At 56.3% G+C, this 20,386-nt stretch overlaps 1 protein-coding gene across 1 annotated transcript; it reads right to left on the reverse strand.

Annotated features, from left to right (window-relative positions):
• Nucleotides 1-16,786: 16,786 nt before the first annotated feature.
• NHLRC1 (NHL repeat containing E3 ubiquitin protein ligase 1) lies at nt 16,787-20,145 on the reverse strand. The gene is made up of 2 exons (XM_048940611.1): nt 20,141-20,145; nt 16,787-19,682 (listed from the first exon to the last, which is right to left on the reverse strand). Exons 1-2 carry the CDS (start codon nt 20,143-20,145, stop codon nt 18,311-18,313), a joined length of 1,377 nt encoding a protein of 458 aa, XP_048796568.1. The 3' UTR covers nt 16,787-18,310.
• Between the last annotated feature and the right edge of the window lie 241 nt (nt 20,146-20,386).

A 20,386-nucleotide genomic window follows, 5' to 3' on the forward strand; every position in this document is an offset into this window, starting at 1 on the left:
GCAATGGAAGCAGAGCAGCTGGTAGCATAGAGGCAAACCCCCATGGGCCACTGCATTAGGGAAGGATATTGCTGCCTGGATAGTGAACATGGTTATAAAGGCTGGAGCTTTGGCTCCCGTGGCCGTCTGATGGGTGGTAGTGTCTGTGTCTGGAGTCGTGGTCTGAGCGGTGGCTGTAGCTGTGGCTCCTGAAGCAGCCTGTTTGATGGTGGCAGCTGTGCCTCCTTTCATTTTGCCCATGTCAGGCATGCCTGGGCCTGGCAACCCCCCTCATGGGCGCCTCGGCATCCAATGCCAGGTGTGGCATGACGAGCAACAGGCCCCAGACTCTGCAGGGGCTACCGGAGGATAGAGGCTCCTCCATTACCTCCCCCCAGCGAAGCAGCCCAGTGCAAGCAGCGCAGCCCTCTCTGCTCCTCAGAACTGGCGAGGAGAAGAGGCATTCCCAACCGGCAGGAAAGAGAGGCAGTGCTGCCACGCATGAGGACACCAGGCAGCATACAAAATGCCTTGTGGAAAGCCAGGTGTCCCTTCAGCCATCTTTGCCACCCCTCTGCCCTGCCTTCTTCTCTGCATGTGCAGCAATGGGCCTCAGCCGCTCCTCATACGCCTTGCCGTCGGGAACCTTTGGCGTCTTTGGATGCTGCCAGCTCATCTGCGCTTCCACGACATTCCTCTTCCGTCGTGGCGCCCCTGCTCAGTCCTTTTTCATGAAATACCCTTGTGTTTAAACAGAGGGCAAAGCAAGTCATTGTTTTTAAAAGCTTTCCAGTTGTAAGTGGTGTTAACGATGTTTGGAGGGTGTTTTGAAAACCCACGAGTTCACAGCTGACCGCGCTTTATCAGCTCGAGGTAGGGCTGGATCAGCTCCTCGACTCTCTTGCAACCTAGCCTACCCTGTGGCCCGTGAACCCGTGTTGGGCATGACAGTGGATACTCCAGAGCCACTGCTGGAGTGGTAAATCACCTGCCAAACATTGGTCTACAATCAAATTGTCCCACTGCAAGGGAAAGGTCACACCCATCTGCCCCTCGCGCGTCCCCAGAGCAACCAAAGAAATCGATGCGGAAACCCTCAGCTGGGATGTTGGTGGAATTTTATTTTGTTAAAAACAGGAACGTCTTGGCCACTTGTTGTTTGTTGCCATGAGAGTGGAAAGTATTTGGCTAGACGCTGTTGTCTTATCGATGGCCATGGCTGTGCCTCCCGCAGTTGTCAGAGCGGTGGCACTTGCTGTGGATCCCAAGGCCACGTGATTGCTGGTCGTGTCTGTGACTCAGGTCGTCTTCTGAACGGTAGCGGGAGCTGTGGCTCCTGTGGTCATCTGATCGGTGTTTGCCTCTGTGTCTCGAGTTGTGGACTGAATGGTGGATGGAGCTGTGGCTCCTATGGTCGTCTGATGGATGGTCGGTCACGTCCTTGTCTGGAGTCCTGGTCCGAATAGCGGCTGTGGCTTCCACAGCTGCCTGTTTGGTGTTGGCAGCTATGGTGCCTGCCGTCATTTAGTCCATGTCCGGCATGCCTGGGGCTCACTACATCTCCATGGGCACCACAGCGTCCACCGCCGGGTGCGGGATGAGGAGCCCCTGGCCTTGCACTCCGCAGGGGACCCCGCTGAGTGTCGGGGCATATTGAGGGGGGCCCACCTCCATGGGCTCCTCGGCATCCACTGCCGGATGGGGGATGAGAAGCCCCATGCCCTGCACTCCACAGGGGACCCCGCTGAGTGTCGGGGCATACTGAGGCGGGCCCACCTCCATGGGCTCCTCGGCATCCACTGCCGGACGGGGGATGAGGAGCCCCATGCCATTTTGTCCCCAGGCGGCGTCGCTGCGCATCGCGATCTCCACTGTGGTCTCCACTGCGCGCCTGATCATTGCCTGCAGGAGATTCCTCTCACGGCGAGCGTGATGAGCTCTCCATCCTGGCAGCGGGCGGCAGAAAAGACTCTCTTGCGCGCCGCTCTCGGAGCGCTGCGCGCGCTTGTGCAGCACGCCATTCTTGGGCTGATGAAGCACGGGTGTGTTCTTCATCTTGTCCCCTCCTGGAGACTAGAGACTAGTCTCTAGTGGGCTGCACAGGGCACCGGACGCAAGAGCGATGGCTGTGGCTCCACGCAGCAGTGCCTCTCGTGCGCCCGTTGCACTCACTCTGCGTGCCAGGTGGCGTCGTCCTCTGCGCTTCCTGGCACCGCCTCTCTCTCGCCCACCCCCAGGTGGGCAGTCGCCTGCCTTCGTGCTCTGGCTCCTCTCCCGTCCACGCACGCGTGGCACCCAGAAGGCCGAAGCTCGGCAAGTGTGGGCCAGCTGCCGCTGCTCCCGGACTTAGGGGGCCGTGTAAAGGGCGCGGCAGTGGTGGCCATTGTGACGCCGCAGGCCGCTGCGATGCCCACTGTGACAGCGTGCGAGGCGTGCGGCCAACCCTGGCCGTGTTGGGCGTGGCAGGGGAGCTGTTCCGTGGCGTTGTCGTGGCGCTGAGGTTTGGGATCGGTGTGTCACACTGCAGCATCACGTAGCGTGCTGTGCGCTACAGCGTCCTTGCCGCAGTTCCGTGGATTGCCAGCGGTTCTGGGTGCCTGGTTCTCTGGAGAGGAGAGTGACCTGAGGCTCCCTGAAGAGGAGAGTGACCTGCGGCTCCCTGAAGAGGAGAGTGACCTGCGGCTCCCAGAAGACTTGGTCGTTCTGTTCCCGTTCTCCGCTCAGAGGGAAAGTTGCAGCTGACCGGGAGTCTCGAGGTTGTTCCTCTTCTGCCCGCCGTGGATCTGTGTGCTCCCTGGCCAGGCTGCCTACACCGTGAGAGGAAGGCCTGTGGCTTCGCCCTCCTCTATTGGATTTGTTCACTGCAGTTCCAATTATATTGCACTGTACTGTATGATCTCGCATTCCGCTGCCATTTGTAGTCAATTGGATTTTTTTTCCCTAGCTGGTGGCCGCTGCTTTTCCTCGTCCCAGCCCATCTCCCTGCCTTTTCCCTCCCCCCCTTCCCTGTTCCCTGGCGTGAGACTGCGGGTCCCTTCATCCCCTGTCAAGGGAGGGGCCCGAACCGGGCCGAACCGTGACAGGCCGGACCTCCCCATTTGGAAACACAGAATCCTAGAGTCGAGTTGCAAGGGACCTCTGAAGGCCACCTGGTCCAAGTCCCCTGCAATGAACCGGGACACCACAGCTGGACCAGGTTGCCCAGGGCCTCATCCAGCCTCCCCTGGAAAGCCTGTGGGGACGGGACATCAACCACCACACTCGGTCACCTGTTGCAGTGCCTCAGCAGCCTCACTGCAAAAGATTTCTTCCTTACACGTAACCTAAACCTTCCCTCCATGAGCTCGCAGCCATTTCCCCTTGCTGTGTCGCCACAGACCCTGCTCAAGTGCCGGTCCCCTTCTTTCTTGGAGCTCCCCTGGCACCTGAATGCCTTTCATTAGCCACTCCTTCTTCTCTGGTCTTCAACCATTTGTTCGGTCTGTGATCCTGCAGTACTGCTGTTGGGATAACAGAATGTTTGTTACTATGTGTATTTAGTGAGCTAGTATATCAGAACCATGAAAACATGCATGAAAACATGCAGTAGCCATTGGGCCAGTCAGGACAGGCGCAGTTGTAAAGAACACGCTCTACACCACAGTCAGGGAGAATGGCCCCACCTGGAGCCTCTGGGAGAGAGTCCCAGGGGAGACTTGATTAGACATAGGGTTTCAGAGTCGAGTACGCAGAGGATCTGAGACCTGCTGTACTCCAACTGAGAAAGAGATACGGGCAGAATACGAAGGGGTCCAAGCTGCTGCGGACGTGGTTGATACCGAACAGCAAGTCCTTTTGGTACCCCGACTGCCTGTGCTGGGCTGAATGTCCAACGGAAGGGTCCCCTCCACACGTTACGCAACTAGTGCTATGCGGAGAAAGTGGATGGCACTGATCACACAGCGCACTTGAATAGCAATCCCGGAATCTTAGAAGGGGTTATGGACTGGTCCAAAGGCAAAGGTATTGGAATACTGCCAGCAGAGGAGGTGGTGCGCTGAAGAGGCTTTACTGTATAATAAACTGCCAGAAAACGGTGCTCTAGCACTGACTCCTGGATGGATGATGTCCAATGTCCTGTGGCGGTAGTTGCAGCAATGGAAGCAGAGCAGCTGGTAGCATAGAGGCAAACCCCCATGGGCCACTGCATTAGGGAAGGATATTGCTGCCTGGATAGTGAACATGGTTATAAAGGCTGGAGCTTTGGCTCCCGTGGCCGTCTGATGGGTGGTAGTGTCTGTGTCTGGAGTCGTGGTCTGAGCGGTGGCTGTAGCTGTGGCTCCTGAAGCAGCCTGTTTGATGGTGGCAGCTGTGCCTCCTTTCATTTTGCCCATGTCAGGCATGCCTGGGCCTGGCAACCCCCCTCATGGGCGCCTCGGCATCCAATGCCAGGTGTGGCATGACGAGCAACAGGCCCCAGACTCTGCAGGGGCTACCGGAGGATAGAGGCTCCTCCATTACCTCCCCCCAGCGAAGCAGCCCAGTGCAAGCAGCGCAGCCCTCTCTGCTCCTCAGAACTGGCGAGGAGAAGAGGCATTCCCAACCGGCAGGAAAGAGAGGCAGTGCTGCCACGCATGAGGACACCAGGCAGCATACAAAATGCCTTGTGGAAAGCCAGGTGTCCCTTCAGCCATCTTTGCCACCCCTCTGCCCTGCCTTCTTCTCTGCATGTGCAGCAATGGGCCTCAGCCGCTCCTCATACGCCTTGCCGTCGGGAACCTTTGGCGTCTTTGGACGCTGCCAGCTCATCTGCGCTTCCACGACATTCCTCTTCCGTCGTGGCGCCCCTGCTCAGTCCTTTTTCATGAAATACCCTTGTGTTTAAACAGAGGGCAAAGCAAGTCATTGTTTTTAAAAGCTTTCCAGTTGTAAGTGGTGTTAACGATGTTTGGAGGGTGTTTTGAAAACCCACGAGTTCACAGCTGACCGCGCTTTATCAGCTCGAGGTAGGGCTGGATCAGCTCCTCGACTCTCTTGCAACCTAGCCTACCCTGTGGCCCGTGAACCCGTGTTGGGCATGACAGTGGATACTCCAGAGCCACTGCTGGAGTGGTAAATCACCTGCCAAACATTGGTCTACAATCAAATTGTCCCACTGCAAGGGAAAGGTCACACCCATCTGCCCCTCGCGCGTCCCCAGAGCAACCAAAGAAATCGATGCGGAAACCCTCAGCTGGGATGTTGGTGGAATTTTATTTTGTTAAAAACAGGAACGTCTTGGCCACTTGTTGTTTGTTGCCATGAGAGTGGAAAGTATTTGGCTAGACGCTGTTGTCTTATCGATGGCCATGGCTGTGCCTCCCGCAGTTGTCAGAGCGGTGGCACTTGCTGTGGATCCCAAGGCCACGTGATTGCTGGTCGTGTCTGTGACTCAGGTCGTCTTCTGAACGGTAGCGGGAGCTGTGGCTCCTGTGGTCATCTGATCGGTGTTTGCCTCTGTGTCTCGAGTTGTGGACTGAATGGTGGATGGAGCTGTGGCTCCTATGGTCGTCTGATGGATGGTCGGTCACGTCCTTGTCTGGAGTCCTGGTCCGAATAGCGGCTGTGGCTTCCACAGCTGCCTGTTTGGTGTTGGCAGCTATGGTGCCTGCCGTCATTTAGTCCATGTCCGGCATGCCTGGGGCTCACTACATCTCCATGGGCACCACAGCGTCCACCGCCGGGTGCGGGATGAGGAGCCCCTGGCCTTGCACTCCGCAGGGGACCCCGCTGAGTGTCGGGGCATATTGAGGGGGGCCCACCTCCATGGGCTCCTCGGCATCCACTGCCGGATGGGGGATGAGAAGCCCCATGCCCTGCACTCCACAGGGGACCCCGCTGAGTGTCGGGGCATACTGAGGCGGGCCCACCTCCATGGGCTCCTCGGCATCCACCGCCGGACGGGGGATGAGGAGCCCCATGCCATTTTGTCCCCAGGCGGCGTCGCTGCGCATCGCGATCTCCACTGTGGTCTCCACTGCGCGCCTGATCATTGCCTGCAGGAGATTCCTCTCACGGCGAGCGTGATGAGCTCTCCATCCTGGCAGCGGGCGGCAGAAAAGACTCTCTTGCGCGCCGCTCTCGGAGCGCTGCGCGCGCTTGTGCAGCACGCCATTCTTGGGCTGATGAAGCACGGGTGTGTTCTTCATCTTGTCCCCTCCTGGAGACTAGAGACTAGTCTCTAGTGGGCTGCACAGGGCACCGGACGCAAGAGCGATGGCTGTGGCTCCACGCAGCAGTGCCTCTCGTGCGCCCGTTGCACTCACTCTGCGTGCCAGGTGGCGTCGTCCTCTGCGCTTCCTGGCACCGCCTCTCTCTCGCCCACCCCCAGGTGGGCAGTCGCCTGCCTTCGTGCTCTGGCTCCTCTCCCGTCCACGCACGCGTGGCACCCAGAAGGCCGAAGCTCGGCAAGTGTGGGCCAGCTGCCGCTGCTCCCGGACTTAGGGGGCCGTGTAAAGGGCGCGGCAGTGGTGGCCATTGTGACGCCGCAGGCCGCTGCGATGCCCACTGTGACAGCGTGCGAGGCGTGCGGCCAACCCTGGCCGTGTTGGGCGTGGCAGGGGAGCTGTTCCGTGGCGTTGTCGTGGCGCTGAGGTTTGGGATCGGTGTGTCACACTGCAGCATCACGTAGCGTGCTGTGCGCTACAGCGTCCTTGCCGCAGTTCCGTGGATTGCCAGCGGTTCTGGGTGCCTGGTTCTCTGGAGAGGAGAGTGACCTGAGGCTCCCTGAAGAGGAGAGTGACCTGCGGCTCCCTGAAGAGGAGAGTGACCTGCGGCTCCCAGAAGACTTGGTCGTTCTGTTCCCGTTCTCCGCTCAGAGGGAAAGTTGCAGCTGACCGGGAGTCTCGAGGTTGTTCCTCTTCTGCCCGCCGTGGATCTGTGTGCTCCCTGGCCAGGCTGCCTACACCGTGAGAGGAAGGCCTGTGGCTTCGCCCTCCTCTATTGGATTTGTTCACTGCAGTTCCAATTATATTGCACTGTACTGTATGATCTCGCATTCCGCTGCCATTTGTAGTCAATTGGATTTTTTTTCCCTAGCTGGTGGCCGCTGCTTTTCCTCGTCCCAGCCCATCTCCCTGCCTTTTCCCTCCCCCCCTTCCCTGTTCCCTGGCGTGAGACTGCGGGTCCCTTCATCCCCTGTCAAGGGAGGGGGCCGAACCGGGCCGAACCGTGACAGGCCGGACCTCCCCATTTGGAAACACAGAATCCTAGAGTCGAGTTGCAAGGGACCTCTGAAGGCCACCTGGTCCAAGTCCCCTGCAATGAACCGGGACACCACAGCTGGACCAGGTTGCCCAGGGCCTCATCCAGCCTCCCCTGGAAAGCCTGTGGGGACGGGACATCAACCACCACACTCGGTCACCTGTTGCAGTGCCTCAGCAGCCTCACTGCAAAAGATTTCTTCCTTACACGTAACCTAAACCTTCCCTCCATGAGCTCGCAGCCATTTCCCCTTGCTGTGTCGCCACAGACCCTGCTCAAGTGCCGGTCCCCTTCTTTCTTGGAGCTCCCCTGGCACCTGAATGCCTTTCATTAGCCACTCCTTCTTCTCTGGTCTTCAACCATTTGTTCTGTCTGTGATCCTGCAGTACTGCTGTTGGGATAACAGAATGTTTGTTACTATGTGTATTTAGTGAGCTAGTATATCAGAACCATGAAAACATGCATGAAAACATGCAGTAGCCATTGGGCCAGTCAGGACAGGCGCAGATGTAAAGAACACGCTCTACACCACAGTCAGGGAGAATGGCCCCACCTGGAGCCTCTGGGAGAGAGTCCCAGGGGAGACTTGATTAGACATAGGGTTTCAGAGTCGAGTACGCAGAGGATCTGAGACCTGCTGTACTCCAACTGAGAAAGAGATACGGGCAGAATACGAAGGGGTCCAAGCTGCTGCGGACGTGGTTGATACCGATCAGCAAGTCCTTTTGGTACCCCGACTGCCTGTGCTGGGCTGAATGTCCAACGGAAGGGTCCCCTCCACACGTTACGCAACTAGTGCTATGCGGAGAAAGTGGATGGCACTGATCACACAGCGCACTTGAATAGCAATCCCGGAATCTTAGAAGGGGTTATGGACTGGTCCAAAGGCAAAGGTATTGGAATACTGCCAGCAGAGGAGGTGGTGCGCTGAAGAGGCTTTACTGTATAATAAACTGCCAGAAAACGGTGCTCTAGCACTGACTCCTGGATGGATGGTGTCCAATGTCCTGTGGCGGTAGTTGCAGCAATGGAAGCAGAGCAGCTGGTAGCATAGAGGCAAACCCCCATGGGCCACTGCATTAGGGAAGGATATTGCTGCCTGGATAGTGAACATGGTTATAAAGGCTGGAGCTTTGGCTCCCGTGGCCGTCTGATGGGTGGTAGTGTCTGTGTCTGGAGTCGTGGTCTGAGCGGTGGCTGTAGCTGTGGCTCCTGAAGCAGCCTGTTTGATGGTGGCAGCTGTGCCTCCTTTCATTTTGCCCATGTCAGGCATGCCTGGGCCTGGCAACCCCCCTCATGGGCGCCTCGGCATCCAATGCCAGGTGTGGCATGACGAGCAACAGGCCCCAGACTCTGCAGGGGCTACCGGAGGATAGAGGCTCCTCCATTACCTCCCCCCAGCGAAGCAGCCCAGTGCAAGCAGCGCAGCCCTCTCTGCTCCTCAGAACTGGCGAGGAGAAGAGGCATTCCCAACCGGCAGGAAAGAGAGGCAGTGCTGCCACGCATGAGGACACCAGGCAGCATACAAAATGCCTTGTGGAAAGCCAGGTGTCCCTTCAGCCATCTTTGCCACCCCTCTGCCCTGCCTTCTTCTCTGCATGTGCAGCAATGGGCCTCAGCCGCTCCTCATACGCCTTGCCGTCGGGAACCTTTGGCGTCTTTGGATGCTGCCAGCTCATCTGCGCTTCCACGACATTCCTCTTCCGTCGTGGCGCCCCTGCTCAGTCCTTTTTCATGAAATACCCTTGTGTTTAAACAGAGGGCAAAGCAAGTCATTGTTTTTAAAAGCTTTCCAGTTGTAAGTGGTGTTAACGATGTTTGGAGGGTGTTTTGAAAACCCACGAGTTCACAGCTGACCGCGCTTTATCAGCTCGAGGTAGGGCTGGATCAGCTCCTCGACTCTCTTGCAACCTAGCCTACCCTGTGGCCCGTGAACCCGTGTTGGGCATGACAGTGGATACTCCAGAGCCACTGCTGGAGTGGTAAATCACCTGCCAAACATTGGTCTACAATCAAATTGTCCCACTGCAAGGGAAAGGTCACACCCATCTGCCCCTCGCGCGTCCCCAGAGCAACCAAAGAAATCGATGCGGAAACCCTCAGCTGGGATGTTGGTGGAATTTTATTTTGTTAAAAACAGGAACGTCTTGGCCACTTGTTGTTTGTTGCCATGAGAGTGGAAAGTATTTGGCTAGACGCTGTTGTCTTATCGATGGCCATGGCTGTGCCTCCCGCAGTTGTCAGAGCGGTGGCACTTGCTGTGGATCCCAAGGCCACGTGATTGCTGGTCGTGTCTGTGACTCAGGTCGTCTTCTGAACGGTAGCGGGAGCTGTGGCTCCTGTGGTCATCTGATCGGTGTTTGCCTCTGTGTCTCGAGTTGTGGACTGAATGGTGGATGGAGCTGTGGCTCCTATGGTCGTCTGATGGATGGTCGGTCACGTCCTTGTCTGGAGTCCTGGTCCGAATAGCGGCTGTGGCTTCCACAGCTGCCTGTTTGGTGTTGGCAGCTATGGTGCCTGCCGTCATTTAGTCCATGTCCGGCATGCCTGGGGCTCACTACATCTCCATGGGCACCACAGCGTCCACCGCCGGGTGCGGGATGAGGAGCCCCTGGCCTTGCACTCCGCAGGGGACCCCGCTGAGTGTCGGGGCATATTGAGGGGGGCCCACCTCCATGGGCTCCTCGGCATCCACTGCCGGATGGGGGATGAGAAGCCCCATGCCCTGCACTCCACAGGGGACCCCGCTGAGTGTCGGGGCATACTGAGGCGGGCCCACCTCCATGGGCTCCTCGGCATCCACTGCCGGACGGGGGATGAGGAGCCCCATGCCATTTTGTCCCCAGGCGGCGTCGCTGCGCATCGCGATCTCCACTGTGGTCTCCACTGCGCGCCTGATCATTGCCTGCAGGAGATTCCTCTCACGGCGAGCGTGATGAGCTCTCCATCCTGGCAGCGGGCGGCAGAAAAGACTCTCTTGCGCGCCGCTCTCGGAGCGCTGCGCGCGCTTGTGCAGCACGCCATTCTTGGGCTGATGAAGCACGGGTGTGTTCTTCATCTTGTCCCCTCCTGGAGACTAGAGACTAGTCTCTAGTGGGCTGCACAGGGCACCGGACGCAAGAGCGATGGCTGTGGCTCCACGCAGCAGTGCCTCTCGTGCGCCCGTTGCACTCACTCTGCGTGCCAGGTGGCGTCGTCCTCTGCGCTTCCTGGCACCGCCTCTCTCTCGCCCACCCCCAGGTGGGCAGTCGCCTGCCTTCGTGCTCTGGCTCCTCTCCCGTCCACGCACGCGTGGCACCCAGAAGGCCGAAGCTCGGCAAGTGTGGGCCAGCTGCCGCTGCTCCCGGACTTAGGGGGCCGTGTAAAGGGCGCGGCAGTGGTGGCCATTGTGACGCCGCAGGCCGCTGCGATGCCCACTGTGACAGCGTGCGAGGCGTGCGGCCAACCCTGGCCGTGTTGGGCGTGGCAGGGGAGCTGTTCCGTGGCGTTGTCGTGGCGCTGAGGTTTGGGATCGGTGTGTCACACTGCAGCATCACGTAGCGTGCTGTGCGCTACAGCGTCCTTGCCGCAGTTCCGTGGATTGCCAGCGGTTCTGGGTGCCTGGTTCTCTGGAGAGGAGAGTGACCTGAGGCTCCCTGAAGAGGAGAGTGACCTGCGGCTCCCTGAAGAGGAGAGTGACCTGCGGCTCCCAGAAGACTTGGTCGTTCTGTTCCCGTTCTCCGCTCAGAGGGAAAGTTGCAGCTGACCGGGAGTCTCGAGGTTGTTCCTCTTCTGCCCGCCGTGGATCTGTGTGCTCCCTGGCCAGGCTGCCTACACCGTGAGAGGAAGGCCTGTGGCTTCGCCCTCCTCTATTGGATTTGTTCACTGCAGTTCCAATTATATTGCACTGTACTGTATGATCTCGCATTCCGCTGCCATTTGTAGTCAATTGGATTTTTTTTCCCTAGCTGGTGGCCGCTGCTTTTCCTCGTCCCAGCCCATCTCCCTGCCTTTTCCCTCCCCCCCTTCCCTGTTCCCTGGCGTGAGACTGCGGGTCCCTTCATCCCCTGTCAAGGGAGGGGGCCGAACCGGGCCGAACCGTGACAGGCCGGACCTCCCCATTTGGAAACACAGAATCCTAGAGTCGAGTTGCAAGGGACCTCTGAAGGCCACCTGGTCCAAGTCCCCTGCAATGAACCGGGACACCACAGCTGGACCAGGTTGCCCAGGGCCTCATCCAGCCTCCCCTGGAAAGCCTGTGGGGACGGGACATCAACCACCACACTCGGTCACCTGTTGCAGTGCCTCAGCAGCCTCACTGCAAAAGATTTCTTCCTTACACGTAACCTAAACCTTCCCTCCATGAGCTCGCAGCCATTTCCCCTTGCTGTGTCGCCACAGACCCTGCTCAAGTGCCGGTCCCCTTCTTTCTTGGAGCTCCCCTGGCACCTGAATGCCTTTCATTAGCCACTCCTTCTTCTCTGGTCTTCAACCATTTGTTCGGTCTGTGATCCTGCAGTACTGCTGTTGGGATAACAGAATGTTTGTTACTATGTGTATTTAGTGAGCTAGTATATCAGAACCATGAAAACATGCATGAAAACATGCAGTAGCCATTGGGCCAGTCAGGACAGGCGCAGATGTAAAGAACACGCTCTACACCACAGTCAGGGAGAATGGCCCCACCTGGAGCCTCTGGGAGAGAGTCCCAGGGGAGACTTGATTAGACATAGGGTTTCAGAGTCGAGTACGCAGAGGATCTGAGACCTGCTGTACTCCAACTGAGAAAGAGATACGGGCAGAATACGAAGGGGTCCAAGCTGCTGCGGACGTGGTTGATACCGAACAGCAAGTCCTTTTGGTACCCCGACTGCCTGTGCTGGGCTGAATGTCCAACAGAAGGGTCCCCTCCACACGTTACGCAACTAGTGCTATGCGGAGAAAGTGGATGGCACTGATCACACAGCGGACTTGAATAGCAATCCCGGAATCTTAGAAGGGGTTATGGACTGGTCCAAAGGCAAAGGTATTGGAATACTGCCAGCAGAGGAGGTGGTGCGCTGAAGAGGCTTTACTGTATAATAAACTGCCAGAAAACGGTGCTCTAGCACTGACTCCTGGATGGATGATGTCCAATGTCCTGTGGCGGTAGTTGCAGCAATGGAAGCAGAGCAGCTGGTAGCATAGAGGCAAACCCCCATGGGCCACTGCATTAGGGAAGGATATTGCTGCCTGGATAGTGAACATGGTTATAAAGGCTGGAGCTTTGGCTCCCGTGGCCGTCTGATGGGTGGTAGTGTCTGTGTCTGGAGTCGTGGTCTGAGCGGTGGCTGTAGCTGTGGCTCCTGAAGCAGCCTGTTTGATGGTGGCAGCTGTGCCTCCTTTCATTTTGCCCATGTCAGGCATGCCTGGGCCTGGCAACCCCCCTCATGGGCGCCTCGGCATCCAATGCCAGGTGTGGCATGACGAGCAACAGGCCCCAGACTCTGCAGGGGCTACCGGAGGATAGAGGCTCCTCCATTACCTCCCCCCAGCGAAGCAGCCCAGTGCAAGCAGCGCAGCCCTCTCTGCTCCTCAGAACTGGCGAGGAGAAGAGGCATTCCCAACCGGCAGGAAAGAGAGGCAGTGCTGCCACGCATGAGGACACCAGGCAGCATACAAAATGCCTTGTGGAAAGCCAGGTGTCCCTTCAGCCATCTTTGCCACCCCTCTGCCCTGCCTTCTTCTCTGCATGTGCAGCAATGGGCCTCAGCCGCTCCTCATACGCCTTGCCGTCGGGAACCTTTGGCGTCTTTGGATGCTGCCAGCTCATCTGCGCTTCCACGACATTCCTCTTCCGTCGTGGCGCCCCTGCTCAGTCCTTTTTCATGAAATACCCTTGTGTTTAAACAGAGGGCAAAGCAAGTCATTGTTTTTAAAAGCTTTCCAGTTGTAAGTGGTGTTAACGATGTTTGGAGGGTGTTTTGAAAACCCACGAGTTCACAGCTGACCGCGCTTTATCAGCTCGAGGTAGGGCTGGATCAGCTCCTCGACTCTCTTGCAACCTAGCCTACCCTGTGGCCCGTGAACCCGTGTTGGGCATGACAGTGGATACTCCAGAGCCACTGCTGGAGTGGTAAATCACCTGCCAAACTTTGGTCTACAATCAAATTGTCCCACTGCAAGGGAAAGGTCACACCCATCTGGCCCTCGCGCGTCCCCAGAGCAACCAAAGAAATCGATGCGGAAACCCTCAGCTGGGATGTTGGTGGAATTTTATTTTGTTAAAAACAGGAACGTCTTGGCCACTTGTTGTTTGTTGCCATGAGAGTGGAAAGTATTTGGCTAGACGCTGTTGTCTTATCAATGGCCATGGCTGTGCCTCCCGCAGTTGTCAGAGCGGTGGCACTTGCTGTGGATCCCAAGGCCACGTGATTCCTGGTCGTGTCTGTGACTCAGGTCGTCTTCTGAACGGTAGCGGGAGCTGTGGCTCCTGTGGTCATCTGATCGGTGTTTGCCTCTGTGTCTCGAGTTGTGGACTGAATGGTGGATGGAGCTGTGGCTCCTATGGTCGTCTGATGGATGGTCGGTCACGTCCTTGTCTGGAGTCCTGGTCCGAATAGCGGCTGTGGCTTCCACAGCTGCCTGTTTGGTGTTGGCAGCTATGGTGCCTGCCATCATTTAGTCCATGTCCGGCATGCCTGGGGCTCACTACATCTCCATGGGCACCACAGCGTCCACCGCCGGGTGCGGGATGAGGAGCCCCTGGCCTTGCACTCCGCAGGGGACCCCGCTGAGTGTCGGGGCATATTGAGGGGGGCCCACCTCCATGGGCTCCTCGGCATCCACTGCCGGATGGGGGATGAGAAGCCCCATGCCCTGCACTCCACAGGGGACCCCGCTGAGTGTCGGGGCATACTGAGGCGGGCCCACCTCCATGGGCTCCTCGGCATCCACCGCCGGACGGGGGATGAGGAGCCCCATGCCATTTTGTCCCCAGGCGGCGTCGCTGCGCATCGCGATCTCCACTGTGGTCTCCACTGCGCGCCTGATCATTGCCTGCAGGAGATTCCTCTCACGGCGAGCGTGATGAGCTCTCCATCCTGGCAGCGGGCGGCAGAAAAGACTCTCTTGCGCGCCGCTCTCGGAGCGCTGCGCGCGCTTGTGCAGCACGCCATTCTTGGGCTGATGAAGCACGGGTGTGTTCTTCATCTTGTCCCCTCCTGGAGACTAGAGACTAGTCTCTAGTGGGCTGCACAGGGCACCGGACGCAAGAGCGATGGCTGTGGCTCCACGCAGCAGTGCCTCTCGTGCGCCCGTTGCACTCACTCTGCGTGCCAGGTGGCGTCGTCCTCTGGGCTTCCTGGCACCGCCTCTCTCTCGCCCACCCCCAGGTGGGCAGTCGCCTGCCTTCGTGCTCTGGCTCCTCTCCCGTCCACGCACGCGTGGCACCCAGAAGGCCGAAGCTCGGCAAGTGTGGGCCAGCTGCCGCTGCTCCCGGACTTAGGGGGCCGTGTAAAGGGCGCGGCAGTGGTGGCCATTGTGACGCCGCAGGCCGCTGCGATGCCCACTGTGACAGCGTGCGAGGCGTGCGGCCAACCCTGGCCGTGTTGGGCGTGGCAGGGGAGCTGTTCCGTGGCGTTGTCGTGGCGCTGAGGTTTGGGATCGGTGTGTCACACTGCAGCATCACGTAGCGTGCTGTGCGCTACAGCGTCCTTGCCGCAGTTCCGTGGATTGCCAGTGGTTCTGGGTGCCAACCCTGGCCGTGTTGGGCGTGGCAGGGGAGCTGTGGCTCCCTTCGCTGCTGTGCTGGTCGTGGCGGCTATGCCTGCCATCGTTCTGTCCGTGTCCGGCATTCCTGGCAGACATATCCTAGGTGGGAAAGGAAGGTGGCACTGGCACGCAGAAGGACCCCTGGAAGTCTGACAATGGCTTTGTGAACGGCAGGTGTACTGTCAGCTCTTCTTTTCCATTCCCGTGCCTTGCCTCACTTACTGGAGATGCAACGATGCAAAAACTTTGCATTCATAGGCTTACTGTGTCTTCCGGAGGAGCATTGCTTTTCTTGGTCAGCTACTGTGGTGTTTATGTCTTGACGCCAGCTTGATTTCAGAAAGATCAATCTACCTGAAAGTTCCGTCCATGCTGTGGTTTTTTTTGTCTGTTTGGTTTTCCTTTCTAAAGCTTTGTCACTTTGTCAGATTTTCACATCGAGTGAGACCTTTGGCTTTGTTACCTGTGAAGCTATACTTAGTTAGCGCCCTTGAGTATTCCAAGGAGCTCCAAGAATATGCTAAACAAACGTGACCATAGCAATCTGCTCTCCCCCACATCACGTTAACATCCCCCCAGGTAGGGGGACATATAAGGTCGGGTTCTGAGGATTATTATTTTGGGGAGCAGAGTACAAAGCAGAAGAGAAGATGGAGAAAAGGAAGGGAGAGACACTAAAGGAGAGGTGGGAGATGAGAGACAGAAAACTACGCTCCTCTTTTTCCTCTAAGATGGGCGCAGTTCACTTCACCTCTTGGCGAAGATGCATTTTGCCAGCACTATGATCAGCGGCAACCCTGAATTTTGTCTCTTCAATAAATCATCTCCTCTTTGGAACCTTTGGTGAATCCGTCCAGTGAAACTGCGAGGGAGCACCGACACACAAGCATTTGTGAACCTTTCCGTGACAGCCCACGAGGGGGCTTTCTGGCAAGCAAAGCCCAAACTGTCCTCTTAATGCAACACCTCTCATCCTTTCTGTCAGACTGAAGGGATGAAATCTCAGGTAACTGTGTATGATGGCAAACGTTCAAGTCGTTCAAGGAATGTGTTGTGGAAGTGGTGTGCAAATGCTTTTGAGAGGTGTAAGAGGATGAAGGAGCATGCAGTTCAAACCGTGTAGATGAACAGCTTGGGAATGCTTCTACCCCAGGTCCCCCTCTGCAGCTTCATTTGCAGTAACTGTTACGGGAAAAAATAAATTTAAAGTAACCAAATGACATAACATTGGCTTTTTGTGGTTGTGATAGCAGCAGACTGGTTCCGCCGATCCCAAGGTCTTCTCAGTCCTGGACTTTGTAGACAAGTCACGTAGTTAGTTGCAGTTACCCTGTCAAATGCTGCTGGAGACAGAGTAAAAGTAGCTTGGAAGCCTGCACAGGCAGTCTATGCCACTCATTCTTTCTCCTGCAAAGAGCAAGCCTCTTTGCCACGCCATAAGCTATGAATCCAAGAGGATGAGATTTGAAGTTGAATGACCAAGAAAGCACACCCTGTGGTCGCTCTATTTGACAGCCTTCAGTGTTTTTTGGTTTTGTCAATCACTAAGCTAAATCACCTGCCAAACACTGGTTGGTCTACAGTCAATTTGTTGCACTGACGCGCAAGGGAAAGGTCACGGCCATGTGCCTGTCGCATCTCCCCATAATACCCAAAGAAATAGATGCACAAACCCTCAGCTAGGATTTATGTAGAATTTTATTTTCTTAAAAACAGGAACGTCTTGGCTTCTTCCTATTCTCAGGAGCATGGAAACAATTTGTTTAGACACTGGTGGATCCCACTTTCATCTGTTCTTATTCATATTCCAATGTATCCAACTCCATGGGTATTTGACATCCAGTCCACTGTCCAATTAACCTTTACAAATAGCTGTATTTAATATACTTGTTTGCTTTGCTTTTATAAATGTTAACAGAAGATATATTAATACATAGCCTGAATATAAGAGCTTTAATACATTGACTTTAAGGACCAAAATTGCTCCAATTTGAAATACTTCGTACATGGTATTCATACAGCAATACAGTAGTTATTAAATGGCCAAGAAGTCAGAGCAAAAGCTAGATGAGAAGTTAACCAATAGAAACACTACCCATGAACTTGAAGTGGCTTTAGTTAATAGGCATGCTTTCAGTCAATAAATATACATCCATAAAAGTTTTATGTTAGTTTAATCTATTTGTCTCCACCTCAGAAGACACATTTACATGTAACCTTCTTTTAGTGCTGAACTACCTAGGTAATTATTTTAGAAACACATGAATTCCTAGAATGCAGCAGTGAGTTCTAGTAGGTGTGTTATATCGTTCTAAAAACAATGCAACAATGCACATACGCTTGGATTCCCGTGGTGTAGTAAGGCAACAGAACTCACATCCACAGTAAAATGGTTTTCAAGAAAACAGAGAGTTGTTAACCTGCTATCTGCTGTCAGCAAAATACTTTTTGTAGGCTAGAAAAGGCAAGGCTCTCACCCCCTTGTCCTTATTACTCCTCTCCAACATTCAACATCTCAACTGAATTTTGCAGAGTGGTGCAGAAGTACCATATTAATTTCAAGACAGATGCAGGCAGTACTGGAAATCTCTCAAGAGTACCTGCGTTACTAACATGGCCAGTTCCACTCCGTAGATGCAGAAATACCCATGGTCTACACACGAGTACCTGGAGATGCGTTTAGGGAAAGCCACACATGCCAGTAATTACACATCTCAGTGAAGATATGGATCCATGTGATATGTGGGAAGTGTTGTGTTTCAGTAAAACACCAACAAAGTAGTAAGAAATGCACACAAAGAAGGGCATACCCAGAAGTGCATTTCCCCAATATGGAGAAGAAAACAAAAAGGCTTTGAGCATCTTTTCACTTCATATAACTAACCAAATGCTAATAGCTCATGTATTGCAACTGATCATGGCTGGATCAATTGGCCTTGAGCTGAAGCTGCCATTTTTCCTATCATCAAGTCAGAGTCTTTTGTCATGCAGAAATCTGTCAAAAACAGAATAACAGTAAGCAAAAGCAGCATCCTTTTCTATCCCAGGTGCAGATTTTGGATTACTCCATTCCAAATGCTGTTGTTAATACATAGTATGAATTTTTGGTTGTCAGCATAGGGAATAGTTCTAAAATTCCTAATTGCTTGGTTGGTTCACTGCTGACTTAGGTCTGCAGCAGCCACGATGTCTCCTGCAGCCACGCATGGGATCTGGCGTACATTTTATGGGAAGTACAGTACATCAGTCTAAGAGGGCAATTTCACTTCATGTAAAGCTCAGGATATCCTCCCTCCCTCCATGCCTCTGAACACCAGCACTGCACACACTTTGCAGCCAAAAGCAGCTCAAACCAGTAGCAGAACACCTCTAAGCCCACTCAAGCAGAGCTATATATTTTCACTGAATGATCACCGCTGTCTAAAACAACGAGGGAGTTGTCTGCCGTGTAAGTTAGTCCTACGGGATAAGAAAGCCCGTGGCTTACTAGAGGGTTAAAGATGGGAAACTCCTCGGGTTTCCCCAGGCTTATCACAGCCTGACTGCAGACATCGGTCACGACGATGCAGCCCTCTTTGTCAAAGGCCACAGCTGTGGTATATATTTTGGAGGGGAAGATGAGGTTCAGCCCAAAGCTATCCATCTGGCCAACGAGAGTCATGTCTGCACTGAAGATCTTCATTCGGGTGCTGCAGCCACTCGGTCCTTCAGTCTTCAGGTGCTCTATCACCACCACGGCACCCGAGCTCGGGCACACGGCCACCCCTCTGGGGCTGGTCAGCTTGGAGCGCACCAGCTGGCACTTCTTCAGCCGCCCCGCGCCGAAGTCAGCCGTGAGGCGGAACAGAGCTCCGGCCTCGGCGTCCGTCACCATCACGTCGCACCCGGGGGTGGCGCCCAGCCCCCACGGCAGGCAGAACCCTTCTCGCACGGCCAGAACCCCCCTTCCGTCAAAGTCGAAGGCCTTCACCGAGCGGTCCCCGCCGTCGGCGACCACCACGTGCCCGTCGGCCGTGACCGCCACGCCCAGCGGGTACTTGACGTCGTTGCCCGCGTCCCCCCGCTCCCCGAACCGCTGCAGGCAGGACCCGCTCGGCCCGAAGACGTGGATCCTCTTTTTGCCGTCGTGGGTCACCGCCAGGCGCCCCGACGTCCGGCACGCCGCCACCCCCGTGGGGTTCAGCAGCGACCCCCAGCCGCCCAGCGACAGCCGCAGCCGCGGAGGAGCCGCGCCGCCGCCCGCCCCGCCGAGGACCGAGGGGCCGCGGCCGCCGGGGCCCAGCAGCTCCAGCAGCTGCAGCAGCGGCAGGCAGTCGCCGGTCTCGCTGAGGCCGCAGGGCCGCCGGCAGAAGGGGCACTCCAGGCGTCGCCGCTCGGGGCCGCCCAGCGCCTCCACGCAGCCGCGGCACAGGACGTGTCCGCACGGCAGGTTACGCGGCCGCCGCCCCCCGCCGGGGCCGTACCGCTCGAAGCACACCCGGCACTCCAGCAGGCCCAGCTCCGCCTCGTCCGCCTCCTCCGCCATCCCCGCCGCGACCCGGCGGGCCTCAGCGGGCCGGCGGCTGCCCCCTGCGGGCCGGCTGCGGCACGGAGCGCGGAGCTTCCCCTCCTTCCGCCGCCGCCGGGCGCCCACAGACCGCGCTCGGCAGCTCCGCGCAAGCCGGCGCAGCGCTGCTGCTGCTATTCGTGCCCTGTATCGGGCAGAGAAACGGGCGCAATTGCACGCGATTGCTCTTGCTGTTCTGGGAAGCCTTTGAAAATATAATATTTATACTAGCGGCCACTGGCTGCTTTTTCCACTGCACTCAGCTATCACGTGTCCACGAGCTCCAGATAAGTCCTAGTAGCTGTCACACCTAATCTGAGAGGAGGCACTTAAACTTCACTGCCCGGAAGCAAAAATGTACCAGATGAGCAGTTCTCAGCTTCCTCTGGCTAAAATGTTACGTCTCTTTTCGGTTCTTAAAGCAGCAGTGGCCCTCAGTGGCTACGAGCAATGCTGAGAATTGTAATGGAGCCTGGTGGTGGCGCTGCACTCCCAGCACTGCGCTCGCTGTTGTGCCCCTCGCTACAAGAAAGACACGGAGGCCCTAGAGCACATCCAGAGAAGGGCAATGAAGCTGTGAGGGGTCTGGAGCACAAATCTTAAAGGAAGCAGCTGAGGAAGCTGAGATTCTCTAGACTGGAGGAGTGGAAGCTCAGCAGATACCTCATTGCTCTCTACAGCTACCAGAAAGGAGGTTATCGTGAGGCAGAGGTGGGCCTCTTCTTCTGGGTAACTAGTGATAGGATGAAAGGAAATGGCCTCAAGCTGTGCCAGAGGAGGTTCAGGTTGAGTGTTAGGAAAAAGGCTTTCTTCTCAGAACAGCAGTAAGGCTCTGGAACAGGCTTCCCAGGCAGGTGGTGTAGTCACCATTCCTGGAGGTATCCAGGAACAGGGCAGATGTGGCACTGA

Source organism: Lagopus muta, chromosome 3 (assembly GCF_023343835.1).
Source record: "Lagopus muta isolate bLagMut1 chromosome 3, bLagMut1 primary, whole genome shotgun sequence".
Taxonomy (NCBI): domain Eukaryota; kingdom Metazoa; phylum Chordata; class Aves; order Galliformes; family Phasianidae; genus Lagopus; species Lagopus muta.